The 19,082-nt window shown below is 41.9% G+C and overlaps 1 protein-coding gene across 1 annotated transcript in view; it reads right to left on the reverse strand.

Annotated features, from left to right (window-relative positions):
• Positions 1–598: 598 nt before the first annotated feature.
• ttc9b (tetratricopeptide repeat domain 9B) overlaps positions 599–19,082 on the reverse strand; it is a 55,186-nt gene continuing 36,702 nt past the window's right edge. Inside the window, exons 2-3 of the mRNA XM_061878166.1 lie at positions 9,319–9,501; positions 599–2,858 (exon numbers count right to left, since the gene is read on the reverse strand). Coding sequence (XP_061734150.1) covers positions 2,764–2,858; positions 9,319–9,501 — 278 coding nt within the window. The 3' untranslated portion in view covers positions 599–2,763. The remainder of the gene's footprint in view (positions 2,859–9,318; positions 9,502–19,082) is intronic.

Consider the following 19,082-nt stretch of genomic DNA (forward strand, 5'->3'; position numbering starts at 1 on the left):
GTGGTGCAACTTGAATCCCTCCCTGTTAGTGTTGTTACACCCTCCGACAACACACCGACGAGGCATGATGTCTCCAAGGTTCCAAAAAATAGTCGAAAAAAACGGAAAATAACAGAGCTGAGACCCGGTGTTTGTAATGTGTTTCAGAAAATGGCGGCTGTATTACTTAGGTGATGTCATGTTCTGACGTCATCGCTCCGAGAAAATACTTTTACAGCCAACTATTAGGTTGAATAATTCAACCCAATAGTTGGGTTATGACTCAATTAACATTAAATCATCATACCTCAACTTTTGGGTTAAATAAGTCAACACAATAGTTTGGAAGGGGAAAACCCAACAATAAGTTGTCATACTTCAACTATCAGGTTGAATAATTCAACCCAATAGTTGGGTTATAAATCAATTAACATTAAGTTGTCATGACTCAACTTTTGGGTTAAATCATTCAACCCAATAGTTTGGTTGGGAATAACCCAACATTAAGTTATTAGAAGTCAACTATTAAGTTGAATAATTAAACCCATTAGTTAGGTTATGAATCAATTAACATTAAGTTATCATGAGGCAACTTTTGGGTTAAATAATTCAACCCAATAGTTTGGTTAGTACATTAAGTTATTATGACTCAACTTTCGGGTTAAATAATTTAACAATCTGTTTTGGCCCTGTGAAGAGGTGGCGACTTGTCCAGGGTGTACCCCGCCTTCCGCCCGATTGTAGCTGAGATAGGCGCCAGCGTCCCCCGCGACCCCAAAAGGGAATAAGTGGTAGAAAATGGATGGACTCAACTTTCGGGTTAAATAATTTAACAATCTGTTTTGGCCCTGTGAAGAGGTGGCGACTTGTCCAGGGTGTACCCCGCCTTCCGCCGGATTGTAGCTGCGATAGGCGCCAGCGCCCCCCCCGCGACCCCAAAAGGGAATAAGCGGTAGAAAATGGATGGACTCAAGTTTCGGGTTAAATAATTTAACGATCTGTTTTGGCCCTGTGAAGAGGTGGCGACTTGTCCAGGGTGTACCCCGCCTTCCGCCCGATTGTAGCTGAGATAGGCGCCAGCGCCCCCCCGCCACCCCAAAAGGGAATAAGTGGTAGAAAATGGATGGACTCAACTTTCGGGTTAAATAATTTAACGATCTGTGTTGGTCCTGTGAAGAGGTGGCGACTTGTCCAGGGTGTACCCCGCCTTCCGCCCGATTGTAGCTGAGATAGGCCCCAGTGCCCCCCGCGACCCCAAAAGGGAATAAGTGGTAGAAAATGGATGGACTCAACTTTCGGGTTAAATAATTTAACGATCTGTTTTGGCCCTGTGAAGAGGTAGCGACTTGTCCAGGGTGTACCCCGCCTTCCGCCCAATTGTAGCTGAGATAAACCCCAGCGCACCCCGCGATCCCAAAAGGGAATAAGTGGTAGAAAATGGATGGACTCAACTTTCGGGTTAAATAATTTAACGATCTGTTTTGGCCCTGTGATGAGGTGGCGACTTGTCCAGGGTGTACCCCGCCTTTCGCCTGAATGCAGCTGAGATAAGCTCCAGGCCCCCCTGTAACCCCAAAAGGGACAAGCTGTAGAAAAAAAAAAAAAAAAAAAAATTAACGCAAAAGTTGGGTTGAAAAAATGAACCTAAAATGTCGAGTTAAAATAACTCAAACACCTTTTTTTTTTCCTTTTCTGAACCAGCAGCCGGGTTAAAACTGGGTTATTTTTCAACCCAACATTTTTTAGTGTGTACTTAACAAAAAAAAAGGTGAAATCACTGAAAACATTTCTTCAAAATAGCCTTTTTTTGCTCTGATTACTGCTTTGCACACTCTGGGCATTCTCTTCATGAGCTTCAGGAGGTCAACACCTGGAATGGTTTTTTGGTTAATGGCCTTTGTGACAATCTAGATGTAAATAGTCATGACAATAAAGAAAACGCATAGAAAAGAGAAGTACTGTCCAAACCGTTGGCTTCTACTGTATATAAAAGTGAAATATAATAATTAGCATGAAATAAAATAGTGGTTTGACTTATGTGGGTCCAAAGGAGGTGTGAGGACAATAAATCATGTTGTGGCCAATAAGTGCCTCTTCTTATATTTTACATCAGTGTTTCTGATCCCGTATATACTATCATGAATAATAATGTATTTACATGTTGTCATCACTATCAAATATTCCAAAATATATTCATAAATAGATGTATCATGTTTTGCTATTGAATACAACTTTTTGTTAAATTGAATGTGTTGTTTTGTTGGTTACTTTTGTTTCCTTTCAGTCAGTCTGGGGGCTTTTTTGGACAACAAACTGAAGAAACTGCAGCACCGCACGGTTGGAGAGTGAGAGGGGGGGGGAGAAAAGAAGCGAGAAATTAGAAAGACATCAAATTAGCCCTTAATTGGAAAAGAAAAGGTCCATAAGTGTTATTAAGAGGAGAAGTCTGCTTCAAGGGCCTGAGTGAGCCCTCCTGATGATGCCTTCAAGGACACGCTCCGCTGGATGCGTCGCACACTTCTTCCCCGGCCTCTCCTCCTCCCGCAGAGAAGGAGGAGGAGGAGGGCGGGGAAGGGAAGCGTTTGCCAGGTCCGTGTTGGAGAGGAGCACAAGACAGCCGGAGGGAGAAGAAGGGCCCACGGCAGCTGAGGGACAAACAGGAGGAGAGGAGGAAGATGTCCGTCACCTGCTCTGTGCCGTCATGGTCGGGAGCGCCGAGGCAGGATTCCACGGGAAAGGTCAAAATAGCATTAAGGGCGTTCGGCGGGCGGGAAAGGTCAAAGGTCAGCCCTGCGTCTCTTTGCCCATCTCTCGTTCTCGCAGTCCAGTCTTGCTCATCTTCATCTCTGTCAGCTGGATGTAGCGCAGCACGTTGGTGTCTGGCAACCACAAACAGCTGGTTTTGGTTCTTTTTAAAAGGTGACATTTTATTCTAAGCCCGTGTTTTTCAACCTTTTTGGAGCCCAGGCACGTTTTTTTTTGCACACCAGCAGCAGGAATCATTAAAACACGAAACTCGGTTGACAGTAAAAAGTGGTTGGATATGACTTTAAAGCATAAGCAAGCGTGCATGACTGTAGCTCTTGTCTCAAAGTAGGTGTACTGTCACCACCTGTCACATCACACCCTGACTTATTTGCACTGTTTTCCTGAGTGGAGTCTTTTACTTCTTGTCTCGCACTCCTATTTTGGTGGCTTTTTCTCTTTTTTGGTATTTTTTCATGTATTCCTTTGAGCGATATTTCCCGCATCTACAAACCCTGTTTCCATAGGAGTTGGGAAATTGTGTTAGATGTAAATATAAACAGAATACAATGATTTGCAAATCCTTTTCAACCCATATTCAGTTGAATATGCTACAAAGACAACATATTTGATGTTCAAACTCATTAACTTATTTATTTTTTCCAAATAATAATTAACTTAGAATTTCATGGCTGCAACACATGCCAAAGTAGTTGGGAAAGGGCATGTTCACCACTGTGTTACATCACCTTTTCTTTTAACAACACTCAATAAACGTTTGGGAACTGAGGAAACTAATTGTTGAACCTTTGGGAGTGGAATTCTTTCCCATTCTTGTTTTATGTAGAGCTTCAGTCCTTCAACAGTCCGGGGTCTCCGCTGTCCTATTTTACGCTTCATAATGCGCCACACATTTTCCATGGGAGACAGGTCTGGGTTGCAGGCAGGCCAGGAAAGTACCCGCACTCTTTTTTTACAAAGCCACGCTGTTGTAAGACATGCTGAATGTGGCTTGGCATTGTCTTGCTGAAATAAGCAGGGGCGTCCATGAAAAAGACGGCGCTTAGATGGCAGCATATGTTGTTCCAAAACCTGTATGTACCTTTCAGCATTAATGGTGCCTTCACAGATGTGTAAGTTACCCATGCCTTGGGCACTAATGCACCCCCATACCATCACACATGCTGGCTTTTGAACTTTGCGTCGATAACAGTCTGGATGGTTCACTTCCCCTTTGGTCCGGATGACACAATGTCGAATATTTCAAAAAACAATTTGAAACATGGACTCATCAGACCACAGAACACTTTTCCACTTTGCATCAGTCCATCTTAGAGGATCTCGGGGCCAGAGAAGCCGGTGGCGTTTCTGGATGTTGTTGATAAATTACTTCTGCTTTGCATAGTAGAGCTTTAACTTGCACTTACAGATGTAGCGACCAACTGTATTTAGTGACAGTGGTTTTCTGAAGTGTTCCTGAGCCCATGTGGTGATATCCTTTAGAGATTGATGTCGGTTTTTGATACGGTGCCGTCTGAAGGATGAAAGGTCACGGTCATTCAATGTTGGTTTCCGGCCATGCCGCTTACGTGGAGTGATTTCTCCAGATTCTCTGAACCTTTTGATGATATTATGGAGCGTAGATGTTGAAATCCCTAAATTTCTTGCAATTGCACTTTGAGAAAGGTTGTTCTTAAACTGTTTGACTATTTGCTCACACAGTTGTGGACAAAGGGGTGTACCTCGCCCCATCCTGAGCATTTTTTGGGAAGCTGTTTTTATAGCCAATCATGGCACCCACCTGTTCCCAATTAGCCTGCACACCTGTGGGATGTTCGAAATAAGTGTTTGATGAGCATTCCTCAACTTTATCAGTATTTATTGCCACCTTTCCCAACTTCTTTGTCACGTGTTGCTGGCATCAAATCCTAAAGTTAATGATTATTTGCAAAAAAATTTATGAGTTTGAACATCAAATATGTTGTCTTTGTAGCATATTCAACTGAATATGGCTTGAAAATTATTTGCAAATCATTGTATTCTGTTTATATTTACATCTAACACAATTTCCCAACTCATATGGAAACGGGGTTTGTACTTTGTTTTTATGCAATCAAGAATATTTCAGTTGTTTTTATCCATCTTTGTTGGGACATTGTTGATTGTCATGTCCTTTTCGGATGTAAATTGTCTTTGCTCCACAGTAAGTCTTTGCTGTCGTCCAGCATTTTGTCTTTGTTTACTTTGTAGCCAGTTCAGTTTTAGTTTCTGTGGAGAGGCGGCGCCGACAGTCCGGCAGCAAGGCAGGGCACACCGTAGCCCACTGCAAGATGGCGGCGAGGAGGCGTGGCCGGCAGTCGGACAGCAAGGCAGGGCACGCCGTAGCCCGGCCCAAGATGGCGGTGAGTAGGCGTGGCCGGCGAACAAGCGACAAACATATTTTTAACCCACATAGGGGAAATTATATTATCTCCCACGGCACACCAGACTGTATCTCACGGCACGGGCGGAAAAACACTGTTCTAAGCAACAGTAAGCTAACGGGCTGTTTGGGACAAAGGCTCCCCCTGGAGCTGTGGAGGGGAATTGACGCATTTCTCTTGAATGGATGATGTATCATGTTGTCATCATTACATTAAATGGCCCTGACTATGTCAAAAGGCATTAATGAATTGTTGTTCTTTTCCAATACCTCAATGACTGGTAACTCTAGTTCAGCCGGGATTCGCTCATTATCAAAATGATATTTACAGCCCCGAAATATTGTTATTGTTTTCATTTCGATTCCTCGCCCTCCACCGTTTTAACCAATTAAGAAAGTCAGTGATTGTGTTACATACAAGTTGCCAGCTACCCGCTGCCCTCTTTGTCGAGCTACTGCCACTGGTAAAGTTACTAAACATGTCAGACCGTAGTAAATCTAAAAGGCCTCGTTACGATTCTCAACTTATTCATGACAAAGTCAGGAACAAAAAGATGGCACTGATTCTCCTCACCTGTCTGTGTTTAGCAATTAGTGCTCCCACCAGGTGTTTTGCTTAATTACTCACCTTTATAGTTTTCTGTCACCCAGCATTAGTTGCCGGGTCAATGTTTGTAATAGGCAACAGTTACCTTCTCCCGGTTTTCCTCGTTTTTTTCACCCTTAGTGACATTTTGGTTAGGTTTAGCTCCACGCTTGCTGGCGTCCGCAGTTTTGTATTTTTGTCCGGCCTTTAATGTATTAAAAACTTGAATCTTACCTGCACACTACTCCTGCCTGTTTTTCTGCCTTGGAAGGAACGCTAACAGCGCAGCCACGCGCCCCAGAAAACGTAACACAATCGGGAATATGTCGAACATTTATGCGGCAAAAGCGTTGCTACAAAAAGTAGCGTTACTGCTAATATAGCATCATTTGAAAAGTCACCTGCTAGAGAATGAAGAGTGCTTGAAACTCTGCATGTCAACATCTCCGTTTGGTGCCCCACCAACAAAATGCCCAAGAAACCATTTCCACATCAACACCGTATGAAAAAAATATTCAACAACAGAAGGAGATAACGTCCACAGGAACCTACCACATAGTGAAGGACATACACTGTTTGATTTCCTATTATGCAGCTCATTTTTATTTGACACTTATTGAAATATCTTGTGTGACATCATGCACAAAAGTGCACTTTATTTGTTTTAAATTATTGTAGTGGCGTTCTGTACATTAAGTGCACTTTAATTGAGTGTTTTGATATGTCATCTTAGTGACATCATGCACAAAAGTGCACTTTATTTGTTTTAAACTATTGTAGTGGCGTTCTGTACAAAAAGTGCACTTTAATTTAGTGTCACTTTGATATGTGGTCTTAGTGACATCATGCACAAAAGTGCACTTTATTTGTTTTAAACTATTGTAGCGGCGTTCTGTACAAAAAGTGCACTTTAATTTAGTGTCACTTTGATATGTGGTCTTAGTGACATCACGCACAAAAGTGCACTTTCTTTGTTTTAAACTATTGTAGTGGCGTTCTGTACAAAAAGTGCACTTTAATTTAGTGTCACTTTGATATGTCATCTTAGTGACATCATGCACAAAAGTGCACTTTATTTGTTTTCAACTATTGTTGTGGCGTTCTGTGCAAAAACTGCACTTTAATTTAGTGTTGTGTTGATATGTCATCGTATTGACATCATGCACAAAAGCGCACTTTATTTATTTTAAACTATTGTAGTGGCGTTCTGTACAAAAAGTGCACTTTAATTGAGTGTTGCGTTGATATGTCATCTTAGTGACATCATGCACAAAAGTGCACTTTATTTGTTTTAAACTATTGTAGTGGCGTTCTGTACAAAAAGTGCACTTTAATTTAGTGTCACTTTGATATGTCATCTTAGTGACATCATGCACAAAAGTGCACTTTATTTGTTTTCAACTATTGTTGTGGCGTTCTGTGCAAAAACTGCACTTTAATTTAGTGTTGTGTTGATATGTCATCTTATTGACATCATGCACAAAAGCGCACTTTATTTATTTTAAACTATTGTAGTGGCGTTCTGTACAAAAAGTGCACTTTAATTGAGTGTCGCGTTGATATGTCATCTTAGTGACATCATGCACAAAAGTGCACTTTATTTGTTTTAAACTATTGTAGTGGCGTTCTGTACAAAAAGTGCACTTTGAGTTAGTGTTGTTTTGATATGTCATCTTATTGACATCATGCACAAAAGCGCACTTTATTTATTTTAAACTATTGTAGTGGCGTTCTGTACAAAAAGTGCACTTTAATTGAGTGTCGCGTTGATATGTCATCTTAGTGACATCATGCACAAAAGTGCACTTTATTTGTTTTAAACTATTGTAGTGGCGTTCTGTACAAAAAGTGCACTTTAATTTAGTGTCACTTTGATATGTCATCTTAGTGACATCATGCACAAAAGTGCACTTTATTTGTTTTCAACTATTGTTGTGGCGTTCTGTGCAAAAACTGCACTTTAATTTAGTGTTGTGTTGATATGTCATCTTATTGACATCATGCACAAAAGCGCACTTTATTTATTTTAAACTATTGTAGTGGCGTTCTGTACAAAAAGTGCACTTTAATTGAGTGTCGCGTTGATATGTCATCTTAGTGACATCATGCACAAAAGTGCACTTTATTTGTTTTAAACTATTGTAGTGGCGTTCTGTACAAAAAGTGCACTTTGAGTTAGTGTTGTTTTGGTATGTCATCTTGATATGTCATCTTAGTGACATCATGCGCAAAAGTGCACTTTATTTGTTTCAAACTATTGTAGTGGCGTTCTGTACAAAAAGTGCACTTTGCACTTTGAGTTAGTGTCACTTTGATATGTGGTCTTAGTGACATCATGCACAAAAGTGCACTTTCTTTGTTTTAAACTATTGTAGTGGTGTTCTGTTCAAAAAGTGCACTTTAATTTAGTGAAATGTTGATATGTCGTTTTAGTGACATCATGCACAAAAAGTGCACTTTATTTGTTTAAGACTATTGTAGTGGCGTTCTGTACAAAAAGTGTACTTTGAGTTCATCAATCAATCAATCAATCAATGTTTATTTATATAGCCCCAAATCACAAATGTCTCAAAGGACTGCACAAATCATTACGACTACAACATCCTCGGAAGAACCCACACAGTTAGTGTCGTTTTGATATGTCGTCTTAGTGACATCATGCACAAAAGTGCACTTTATTTGTTTTAAACTATTGTAGTGGCGTTCTGTACAGAAAGTGCACTTTAATCTAATGTTACTTTGATATGTGGTCTTAGTGACATCATGCACAAAAGTGCACTTTATTTGTTTTAAACTATTGTAGTGGCGTTTTGTACAAAAAGTGCACATTGAATTAGTGTCGTTTTGATATGTCATCTTAGTGACATCATGCACAAAAGTGCACTTTCTTTGTTTTTAACTATTGTAGTGGCGTTCTGTACAAAAAGTGCACTTTAATTTAGTGTTGTGTTGATATGTCATCTTAGTGACATCATGCACAAAAGTGCACTTTATTTGTTTTAAACTATTGTAGTGGCGTTCTGTACAAAAAGTGCACTTTAATTGAGTGTCGCGTTGATATGTCGTCTTAGTGACATCATGCACAAAAGTGCACTTTATTTGTTTTAAACTATTGTAGTGGCATTCTTTACAAAAAGTGCACTTTGAGTTAGTGTCGTTTTGATGTCGTTTTAGTGACATCATGAACAAAAGTGCACTGTATTTGTTTTAAACTATTGTAGTGGCGTTCTGTACAAAAAGTGCACTTGAATTTAGTGTCGCGTTGATATGTCGTCTTACTGAAATCATGCACAAAAGTGCACTTTATTTGCTCTAAACTATTGTAGTGGCGTTCTGTATAAAAAGTGCACTTTAATTTAGTGTTGTGTTGATATGTCGTCTTAGTGACATCATGCACAAAAGTGCACTTTATTTGTTTTAAACTACTGTAGTGGCGTTCTGTACAAAAAGTGCACTTATTGTGCAGATATTGGGTTTCGCTACGCAAAAGCGCTTTGAGTCACTAGAGAAAAGCGCTATATAACTATAATTCACTTGACAATGTTGTCTTTAGGCCAGTTCGATATTGCAGTCAGTAAATCCTCACCTGCAGGCTCGCGGCTCTTGGCGTCTTTCAGGTAGCGCAGGGCGCACTCGTAGTCGCCCAAGTGGTAGAAGGCAATGCCGGCGCGGTACATGGCCTTGAAGTGGTCCCTCTGATGACTCAGCACCTTCAGGCAGTACTCCTTCACCCGCTCGTAGTTGACCAGCTCTGACTGCAACAGACAGGCTGCCACCAGCAGGGGGCGCCAAAGAGAGAAGAAGGTGGGTCACTAAGAAGGTAGTCCACCTGCAGAGTCATGGGGGAATCATGGATTTGGCTCCTTTCATACAGCCAGCCTGCGGACTATAAATAGACGACATTAAGGTGGCACAGGGCAGAAAAGACATCAAAAAGGGGCGTAAGCACTTCTGTCCCCCCTGGCAGGGGCCGCAATGTTCTCTGCTGTAAAGACGAGCCATGTGGAAACAAGGACTCAAAGCAGCACCACCGACAAAAAGGTGGGAACTCTTCTACAACAGTGGTTCTCCACCTTTTTTCAGCGATGTACCCCCTGTGAACATGTTTTTAATTCAAGTACCCCCTAATCAGAGCAAAGCATTTTTGGTTGAAAAAAAGAGATAAAGAAGTAAAATACAGCACTATGTCATCAGTTTCTGATTTATTAAATTGTATAACAGTGCAAAATATTGCTCATTTGTAGTGGTCTTTCTTGAACTATCTGGAAAAAAAGATATAAAAATAACTAAAAACTTGTTGCAAAATAAACAAGTGATTCAATTATAAATTAAAGCTGCAAGCAGCGTTGGTCGGGTCCGCCTTTGGCCGCTGCCAAGCCCTGGTCTAAGTCAGACCTACATAGAGGTCTTTGTTTCATGTCTCTACGACATTCCTAACAGAAGTTACAAGCAGTTTTGTCTGGGTTTTTTCCTAGGGGGCGCTGGAGCGGAATTTTGACTTTTGGGGTTTGGTTTTTTATTAGATGGCAATTTTCGCCATCTAATAATGTGTGTGTAAAATTTGGTGAGTTTTGAAGCATGTTAAGGGGGTCAAATTACAGATCAGCGTTTCTGGATGTTGTTGATAAATGGCTTTCGCTTTGCATAATAGAGCTTTAACTTGCACTTTGAAGCATTTTAAGGGGGTCAAATTACAGATCGGGGGTCAAATTACAAATCGGCGTTTCTGGATGTTGATAAATGGCTTTCGCTTTGCATAGTAGAGCTTTAACTTGCACTTTGAAGCATTTTAAGGGGGTCAAATTACAGCTCAAAGAGGCAAAAATGACATTTTTTAGGAAACTTTGCGCAGGGGTTCTTTGAAGGCGCGTAAAATCAAAACCGGAGCAGTAATCAAAACTTTGTTGAATAGTTTTAATCAAAAGGGTTCAATCTCTCTCCTGTGCGAGTTTGAAGCCGAAACGACAAACGCACTCGGAGGAGTTTACGTTTGAAAAAGGTGATGGGTTTTTACAAAACTTTTATTTTGAAGGAGTAATTTTTAACTTCCTGTTGATTTTTGCCAAAGGATGTCAAATATCTAAATGTAGGTCTAAGTGAGACCTACATAGAAGTTTTTGTTTCATGTCTTTCCGGCATTCCCACCGGAAGTTACAAGCAGTTTTGTCTGTGTTTTCTTCCTAGGAGCAGTTTTTGCTATGTTTTATTCAAAAATTGCGCTAGAGCAAAATTTTGAGTATTGGGATTTGGTTTTTTTCATCAGATCGCAATTTCTGCCAGTCCTGATGTGTGTGCCAAGTTTGGGGAGTTTTGAAGCATTTTAAGGGGGTCAAATTTCAGCTCAAAGAGGCAAAATTTTAATTTTTTGCGAAGATTTTGTTTTGAAGGGGTTTTTTCCAACTTCCTGTTGATTTTTGCCCTAGAAGGTAGAATTATGAAATGTAGGTCTAAGGTAGACCTACGTGACAGTTTTTGTTTCAAGTCTGTACGACATTCCTAACGGAAGTTACAAGCAGTCTGTTTTTCTTTCCTTCCTAGGGGGCGCTAGCGCGTAATTTAGATTTTTCTGGTTTGGCTGCCTAAAAAGTTGAGAAAGCATGCCAGACCGATGTGTGTGTCAAATTTGGTGAGTTTTGAAGTATGTTAAGGGGGTCAAATTACAGCGCATAGGTCCAGGGTGTACCCTGCCTTCTGCCCGATTGTAGCTGAGATAGGCGCCAGCGCCCCCCGCGACCCCGAAAGGGAATAAGCGGTAGAAAATGGATGGATGAAGGTGCGGAATAATAATAAAACGCACCAGTTTCAATAGGGTTTTTGGCCATGGGCCAAGGACCCTAAAAAAGATTTCTCCACATAGAAGTGATCATCAACTTAAAGTGCCCTCTTTGGGGATTGTAGTAGAGATCCATCTGGATTCATCAACTTCATTCTAAACATTTTTTCACAAAAAAATAAATATTTAACATCAATATTTATGGAACATGTCCACAAAAAAATCTAGCTGTCAACACTGAATATTGCATTGTTGTATTTCTTTTCACACTTTATGAACTTACATTCATATTTTGTTGAAGTACAAACCCCGTTTCCATATGAGTTGGGAAATTGTGTTGGATGTAAATATAAACAGAATACAATGACTTGCAAATCCTTTTCAACCCATATTCAGTTGAATATGCTACAAAGACAACATATTTGATGTTCAAACTCATAAACATTTTGTTTATTTGCAAATAATAATTAACTTAGAATTTCATGGCTGCAACACGTGCCAAAGTAGTTGGGAAAGGGCATGTTCACCACTGTGTTACATCACCTTTTCTTTTAACAACACTCAATAAACGTTTGGGAACTGAGGAAACTAATTGTTGAAGCTTTGAAAGTGGAATTATTTCCCATTCTTGTTTTATGTAGAGCTTCAGTCGTTCAACAGTCCGGGGTCTCCGCTGTTGTATTTTACGCTTCATAATGCGCCACACATTTTCCATGGGAGACAGGTCTGGACTGCAGGCGGGCCAGGAAAGTACCCGCACTCTTTTTTTTTACAAAGCCACCTTGTTATAACACATGCTGAATGTGGCTTGGCATTGTCTTGCTGAAATAAGCAGGGGCGTCCGTGAAAAAGACTGCGCTTAGATGGCAGCATATGTTGTTCCAAAACCTGTATGTACCTTTCAGCATTAATGGTGCCTTCACAGATGTGTAAGTTACCCATGCCTTGGGCACTAATGCACCCCCATACCATCACACATGCTGGCTTTTCAACTTTGCGTCGATAACAGTCTGGATGGTTCGCTTCCCCTTTGGTCCGGATGACACGATGTCGAATATTTCCAAAAACTATTTGAAATGTGGACTCGTCAGCCCACAGAACACTTTTCCACTTTGCATCAGTCCATCTTAGATGATCTCGGGCCCAGAGAAGCCGGCGGCGTTTCTGGATGTTGTTGATAAATGGCTTTCGCTTTTTATAGTAGAGCTTTAACTTAAACTTACAGATGTAGCGACAAACTGTATTTAGTGACAGTGGTTTTCTGAAGTGTTCCTGAGCCCATGTGGTGATATCCTTTAGAGATTGATGTGGGTTTTTGATACAGTGCTGTCTGAGGGATGGAAGGTCACGGTCATTCAATGTTGGTTTCCGACCATGCCGCTTACGTGGAGTGATTTCTCCAGATTCTCTGAACCTTTTGATGATATTATGGAGCGTAGATGTTGAAATCCCTAAATTTCTTGCAATTGCACTTTGAGAAAGGTTGTTCTTAAACTGTTTGACTATTTGCTCACACAGTTGTGGACAAAGGGGTGTACCTCGCCCCATCCTTTCTTGTGAAGGACTGAGCATTTTTTGGGAAGCTGTTTTTATAGCCAATCATGGCACCCACCTGTTCCCAATTAGCCTGCACACCTGTGGGATGTTCCAAATAAGTGTTTGATGAGCATTCCTCAGCTTTATCAGTATTTATTGCCACCTTTCCCAACTTCTTTCTCACGTGTTGCTGGCATGAAATTCTAAAGTTAATGATTATTTGCAACAACAAAATAATGTTTATCAGTTTGAACATCAAATATGTTGTCTTTGTAGCATATTCAACTGAATATGGCTTGAAAAGGATTTAAAGTATTCTGTTTATATTTACATCTAATACAATTTCCCAACTCCTATGGAAACGGGGTTGGTACTTCCGTCCACTTCGGAGCTGGGCAGAACTTGTTTTGGTTCTCTTCGCAGTGTTCGATCCGCCAAATGCATTCTGTGGCGTCCATCCCCTGCAGCTAATGCCCTCCATAACTTCATTACCGAAGACACACGCCGCTTTTAGTCCACGCGAGCTTTTAAATGACTGCCGCCCCCGCGGCTCGGATGTCTTATCGCTCCAACGCCGCTCCTTTGCTCATTGCAACCGATTTCTTCGTAACTCTCAGCTTCTTGCCCTTCCGTCTTTGTCAGTGTTCTGATCTTTTTTCTGATATCAGAAAACCTGCCCGTTTGCACCCCACTGTCCTCATGTGTCATGATTCTTTTTTAACCATCCTCTCATCCCTCTTGCCTCCCCGTCTGCCCTCGACACACACACACACACACACACACACACACACACACACACACACACGGATATTTGTGAAAAACATGAGTCAGGACTATTTAGCCGGGAGGAAGGGTGAATCAGGAGTGTGAGACAGAGGAATGAGGGACAGGGCCGCCTTAAAAGCAGGTGGGGCTCAGGAGTGCAGGAGGTGAGAATCATGCGAGTCTGCAGTTTGTTAAAAGCCGTTGTTGCCTGACCTGTCATCCCCTGTCAGTGTGGACGAAAAAGCGAGTGTGAGGTCAGGTCAGCGAGGGCAACAGAAAGGCACACTTTCGTGTTTCAGGCCTTACTTAAAGGGGAACATTATCAGCAGACCTATGTAAGCGTCAATATATACCTTGATGTTGCAGAAAAAAGACCATCTATTTTTTTTAACCGATTTCCGAACTCTAAATGGGTGAATTTTGGCGAATTAAACGCCTTTCTGTTTATCGCGCTGGAGGCGATGACGTCAGAATGTGACGTCGCCGAGGTAACACACCCACCATTTTCATTTTCAACACATTACAAACACCGGGTCTCAGCTCTGTTATTTTCCGTTTTTTTGGACTATTTTTTGGAACCTTGGAGACATCATGCCTGGTGGGTGTGTTGTCGGAGGGTGTAACAACACTAACAGGGAGGGATTCAAGTTGCACCACTGGCAAGAAATCTGCCGCCAGACCCCCATTGAATGTGCCAGAGTGTCTCCACATTTGACCGGCGATGCTAAAGCAGACATGGCACAGAGATGTATGGATATGATATGTCCCCCCCTCCCTTGTGGAGGGGGTCCGGTCCGATGACCATGGATGAAGTACTGGCTGTCCAGAGTCGAGACCCAGGATGGACCGCTCGCCTGTATCAGTTGGGGACATCTCTACGCTGCTGATCCGCTTGAGATGGTTTCCTGTGGACGGGACTCTCGCTGCTGTCTTGGATCCGCTTGAACTGAACTCTCGCGGCTGTGTTGGAGCCACTATGGATTGAACTTTCACAGTATCATGTTAGACCCGCTCCACATCCATTGCTTTCGGTCCCCTAGAGGGGGGGGGTTGCCCACATCTGAGGTCCTCTCCAAGGTTTCTCATAGTCAGCATTGTCACTGGCGTCCCACGGGATGTGAATTCTCCCTGCCCACTGGGTGTGGTTTTCCTTGCCCTTTTGTGGGTTCTTCCGAGGATGTTGTAGTCGTAATGATTTGTGCAGTCCTTTGAGACATTTGTGATTTGGGGCTATATAAATAAACATTGATTGATTGATTGATAACCTGCAGATGCATTTGCAACGATAGTCAACGAAATCACAAAGGGGAGTTTTGTTGATGTTGACTGCCAGCTAATCGATGCTAACATGCTACGCTAATCGATGCTAACATGCTATTTACCGGCGGTGCTAAAGCAGACATGGCACAGAGATGTATGGATAACCTGCAAATGCATTTGCAACTATATTACGTTTCCTTCCACCCACATTTAATGCGAAACAAACACTTACCAATCGACGGATTTAAGTTGTTCCAGTGTCAAAAGATGCAAAAGTCCTGATCGTTTGGTCCGCACATTTTACCGGCGATGCTAACAAATTTTTAAATAATCTCCCCTGTGAATGATTGCGGGCAACGGACACATGCATGTATCCTGTCCAGGCCAATGAACTCGTTTTTTGTCCCGGTGAAATAGCTAGCAGATTGCCCGGGGGTCTTAATGAGGCCCCCGGGCCTGGCCGTGGTCCTGTCAACAAGCTAAAATATATCTTTGATTTTCAGAGTCAAGGATGTCGACTTAGTAGCACACAGAGCCTGTCAACAACGCGAGTGCATACCGCTGAATAATTCAACATGGACATGAGGGAATGGACCCAGTCGATACCTATTCAAGTGTTTTGGTCTTTGTTGGTCAACGCTGCAAGTGGTTTGCGGGACAAAAATAGTGTTCTACTCTAACATGTGGCACTTGGGAGTAGGGTTGCAAAATTCAAAGTTGGAAACTTTCCATGGGAATTAAATGGAAATTAATTGGAATAAACATTGAATGCAACATGCTAGACCTTGCAGTAAGAATATTAGCTAAAATAACCTGATTTAATGAAAATTCAGTAGAATTTCAACCCTTTAGTGGGCACTGGCTTCCTGTGCACTTAAGATGTGACTTTAAGGTTTTACTACTTACGTATAAAATACTACACGGTCTAGCTCCATCCTATCTTGCCGATTGTATTGTACCATATGTCCCGGCAAGAAATCTGCCTTCAAAAGACTCCGGCTTATTAGTGATTCTTAAAGCCCAAAAAAAGTCTGCGGGCTATAGAGCGTTTTCCGTTCGGGCTCCAGTACTCTGGAATGCCCTCCCGGTAACAGTTGGAGATGCTACCTCAGTAGAAGCATTTAAGTCTCACCTTAAAACTCATCTGTATACTCTAGCCTTTAAATAGACCTCCTTTTTAGACTAGTTGATCTGCCGCTTCTTTTCTTTTTTCTCCTATGTCCCCCCCTCCCTTGTGGAGGGGGTCCGGTCCAATGGCCATGGATGAAGTACTGGCTGTCCAGAGTCGAGACCCAGGATGGACCGCTCGCCTGTGTATCGGTTGGGGACATCTCTACGCTGCTGATCCGCCTCCGCTTGAGATGGTTTCCTGTAGACGGGACTCTCGCTGCTGTCTTGGATCCGCTTGAACTGAACTCTCGCGGCTGTGTTGGAGCCACTATGGATTGAACTTTCACAGTATCATGTTAGACCCGCTCCACATCCATTGCTTTCGGTCCCCTAGAGGGGGGGGGGGGGGGGGGGGGTGCCCACATCTGAGGTCCTCTCCAAGGTTTCTCATAGTCAGCATTGTCACTGGCGTCCCACTGGATGTGAATTCTCCCTGCCCACTGGGTGTGAGTTTTCCTTGCCCTTTTGTGGGTTCTTCCGAGGATGTTGTAGTCGTAATGATTTGTGCAGTCCTTTGAGACATTTGTGATTTGGGGCTATATAAATAAACATTGATTGATTGATTGACATTCCTCCATCCCATGCACAGATAATTCCCAGCATGCAACACACTACAACAGGGCTATTGAGGCCACACTAGTATTTGAGCCCAGGTAAGTGTTGATGATATAACTGGAGTAAATATATATGATCTATGGTATTTAAGTGTAATAAAGGTGTAATTGCTTGTTTCTGTAAGACTGGAGACTACTCCGGCAGACTTCCACTCAAGCTAGCTAGCTGTTCCTGTACTTCTTCAATGATTTCGGGGCCAATATCTCTAGCTAGCTAGGTTTATGTACCACCAAAGTCTCATAATGAACCGAAAATATTTTTCCGTTAGCCGTGATGCTAATATTCAATCAATCAATCAATGTTTGTTTATATAGCCCTAAATCACAAATGTCTCAAAGGACTGCACAAACCACTACGACTACGACATCCTCGGAAGAACCCACAAAAGGGCAAGGAAAACTCACACCCAGTGGGACGCCGGTGACAATGATGACTATGACCACAAATGTGGGCAACCCCCCCCTCCAGGGGACCGAAAGCAATGGATGTCGAGCGGGTCTAACATGATACTGTGAAAGTTCAATCCATAGTGGCTCCAACACAGCCGCGAGAGTTCAGTTCAAAGCGGATCCAAGACAGCAGCGAGAGTCCCGTCCACAGGAAACCATCCCAAGCGGAGGCGGATCAGCAGCGTAGAGATGTCCCCAACCGATACAGGCGAGCGGTCCATCCTGGGTCCCGACTCTGGACAGCCAGTGCTTCATCCATGGTCATCGGACCGGACTCCCTCCGCAAGGGAGGGGGGGGGACAGGGGAGGAAAAGAAAAGAAGCGGCAGATCAACTGGTCTAAAAAGGGGGTGTATTTAAAGGCTAGAGTATAAAAATGAGTTTTAAGGTGAGACTTAAATGCTTTTTTATGTTGAATCTCATTCATTTATGCTAACAACGTTAGCTATCCGAATTTACCTTTTTTTGTGTAGTGTAAAGTTCGACGAGCAAATGTTGTTTAATGCATCCAGTGGGGCAGCACAACAAAATGAGGCATGATAATGTGTTCATTCCACCACTGTATATATCGATATCGGTTGATATCGGTAATTAAGAGTTGGACAATATCGGAATATCGGCAAAAAAGCCATTATCGGACATCTCTACTAAATACCATATTGCAGTGGTTCTCAAATGGGGGTACTTGAAGGTATGCCAAGGGGTACGTGAGATTTTTAAAAAATATTCTAAAAAATAGCAACAATTCACAAATCCTTTATAAATATATTTATTGAATAATACTTCAACAAAATATGAATGTAAGTTCATAAAGTGTGAAAAGAAATACAACAATGCAATATTCAGTGTTGACAGCTAGGTTTTTTGTGGACATGTTCCATAAATATTGATGGCAAAGATTTATTTTTTTGTGAAGAAATGTTTAGAATGAGTAGCTGAGATAGGCGCCAGCGCCCCCCCGCGACCCCGAAAGGGAATAAGCGGTAAAAAATGGATGGATGGATGAATGTTTAGGAGGAAGTTGATGAATCCAGATGGATCTCTATTACAATCCCCAAAGAGGGCGCTTTAAGTTGCTGATTACTTCTATGTGGAGAAGTCTTTTTTAGGGACCGATGTCCCTTTAGGACAGAGGACCGTATTGAATTGCTAAGGTTTTATTATTATTCTTTAGTATTATTATTATTATTATGCCACCGCCTCTTTGAGATGCAATTTGACCGTCTTAACATGCTTCAAAAATCACCAAATTTGACACACACATCAGGACTGGCGAAAATTGCGATCTAATCAAAAAAACAAACCCCAAAACTGAAAATTGCGCTGTAGCGCACCCTAGGAAAAAACACAGACAAAATGGTCTCTAACTTCCAGGAGGAATGTCGTAGAAACGTGAAACAAATACCTCTATGTAGGTCTCAGTTGGACCTATATTTCATACAATGACACCCTATGGCTACAATCAAAAGGAAGTTTGCAATTCCCCCTTCAATACAAAAGTTGGCTAAAAAATGTCGCTTTTTTTCAAATATTATCTCCTCTGAGGCATTCACCATGCATTAGAGTCTCAAAATGGCAACACCAAGGCGTCCTTTTAAAATGCCCAAGCCACTTTACAACTGTTATTACTATGAGACTGATGTATAACACATGTGTATACAACCTTTTTTCTGTGTAATAATCCATCCATCCATTTTCTCGGGGGCAGCAGCCCAAGCAGTCCCATCCATCGCTGCTTGCAGCTTTAATTTATACTTGAATCACCTGTTTATTTTTCAACAAG

This window comes from Nerophis ophidion, linkage group LG18 (genome assembly GCF_033978795.1).
Source record: "Nerophis ophidion isolate RoL-2023_Sa linkage group LG18, RoL_Noph_v1.0, whole genome shotgun sequence".
In the NCBI taxonomy this organism is placed as follows: Eukaryota; Metazoa; Chordata; class Actinopteri; order Syngnathiformes; family Syngnathidae; genus Nerophis; species Nerophis ophidion.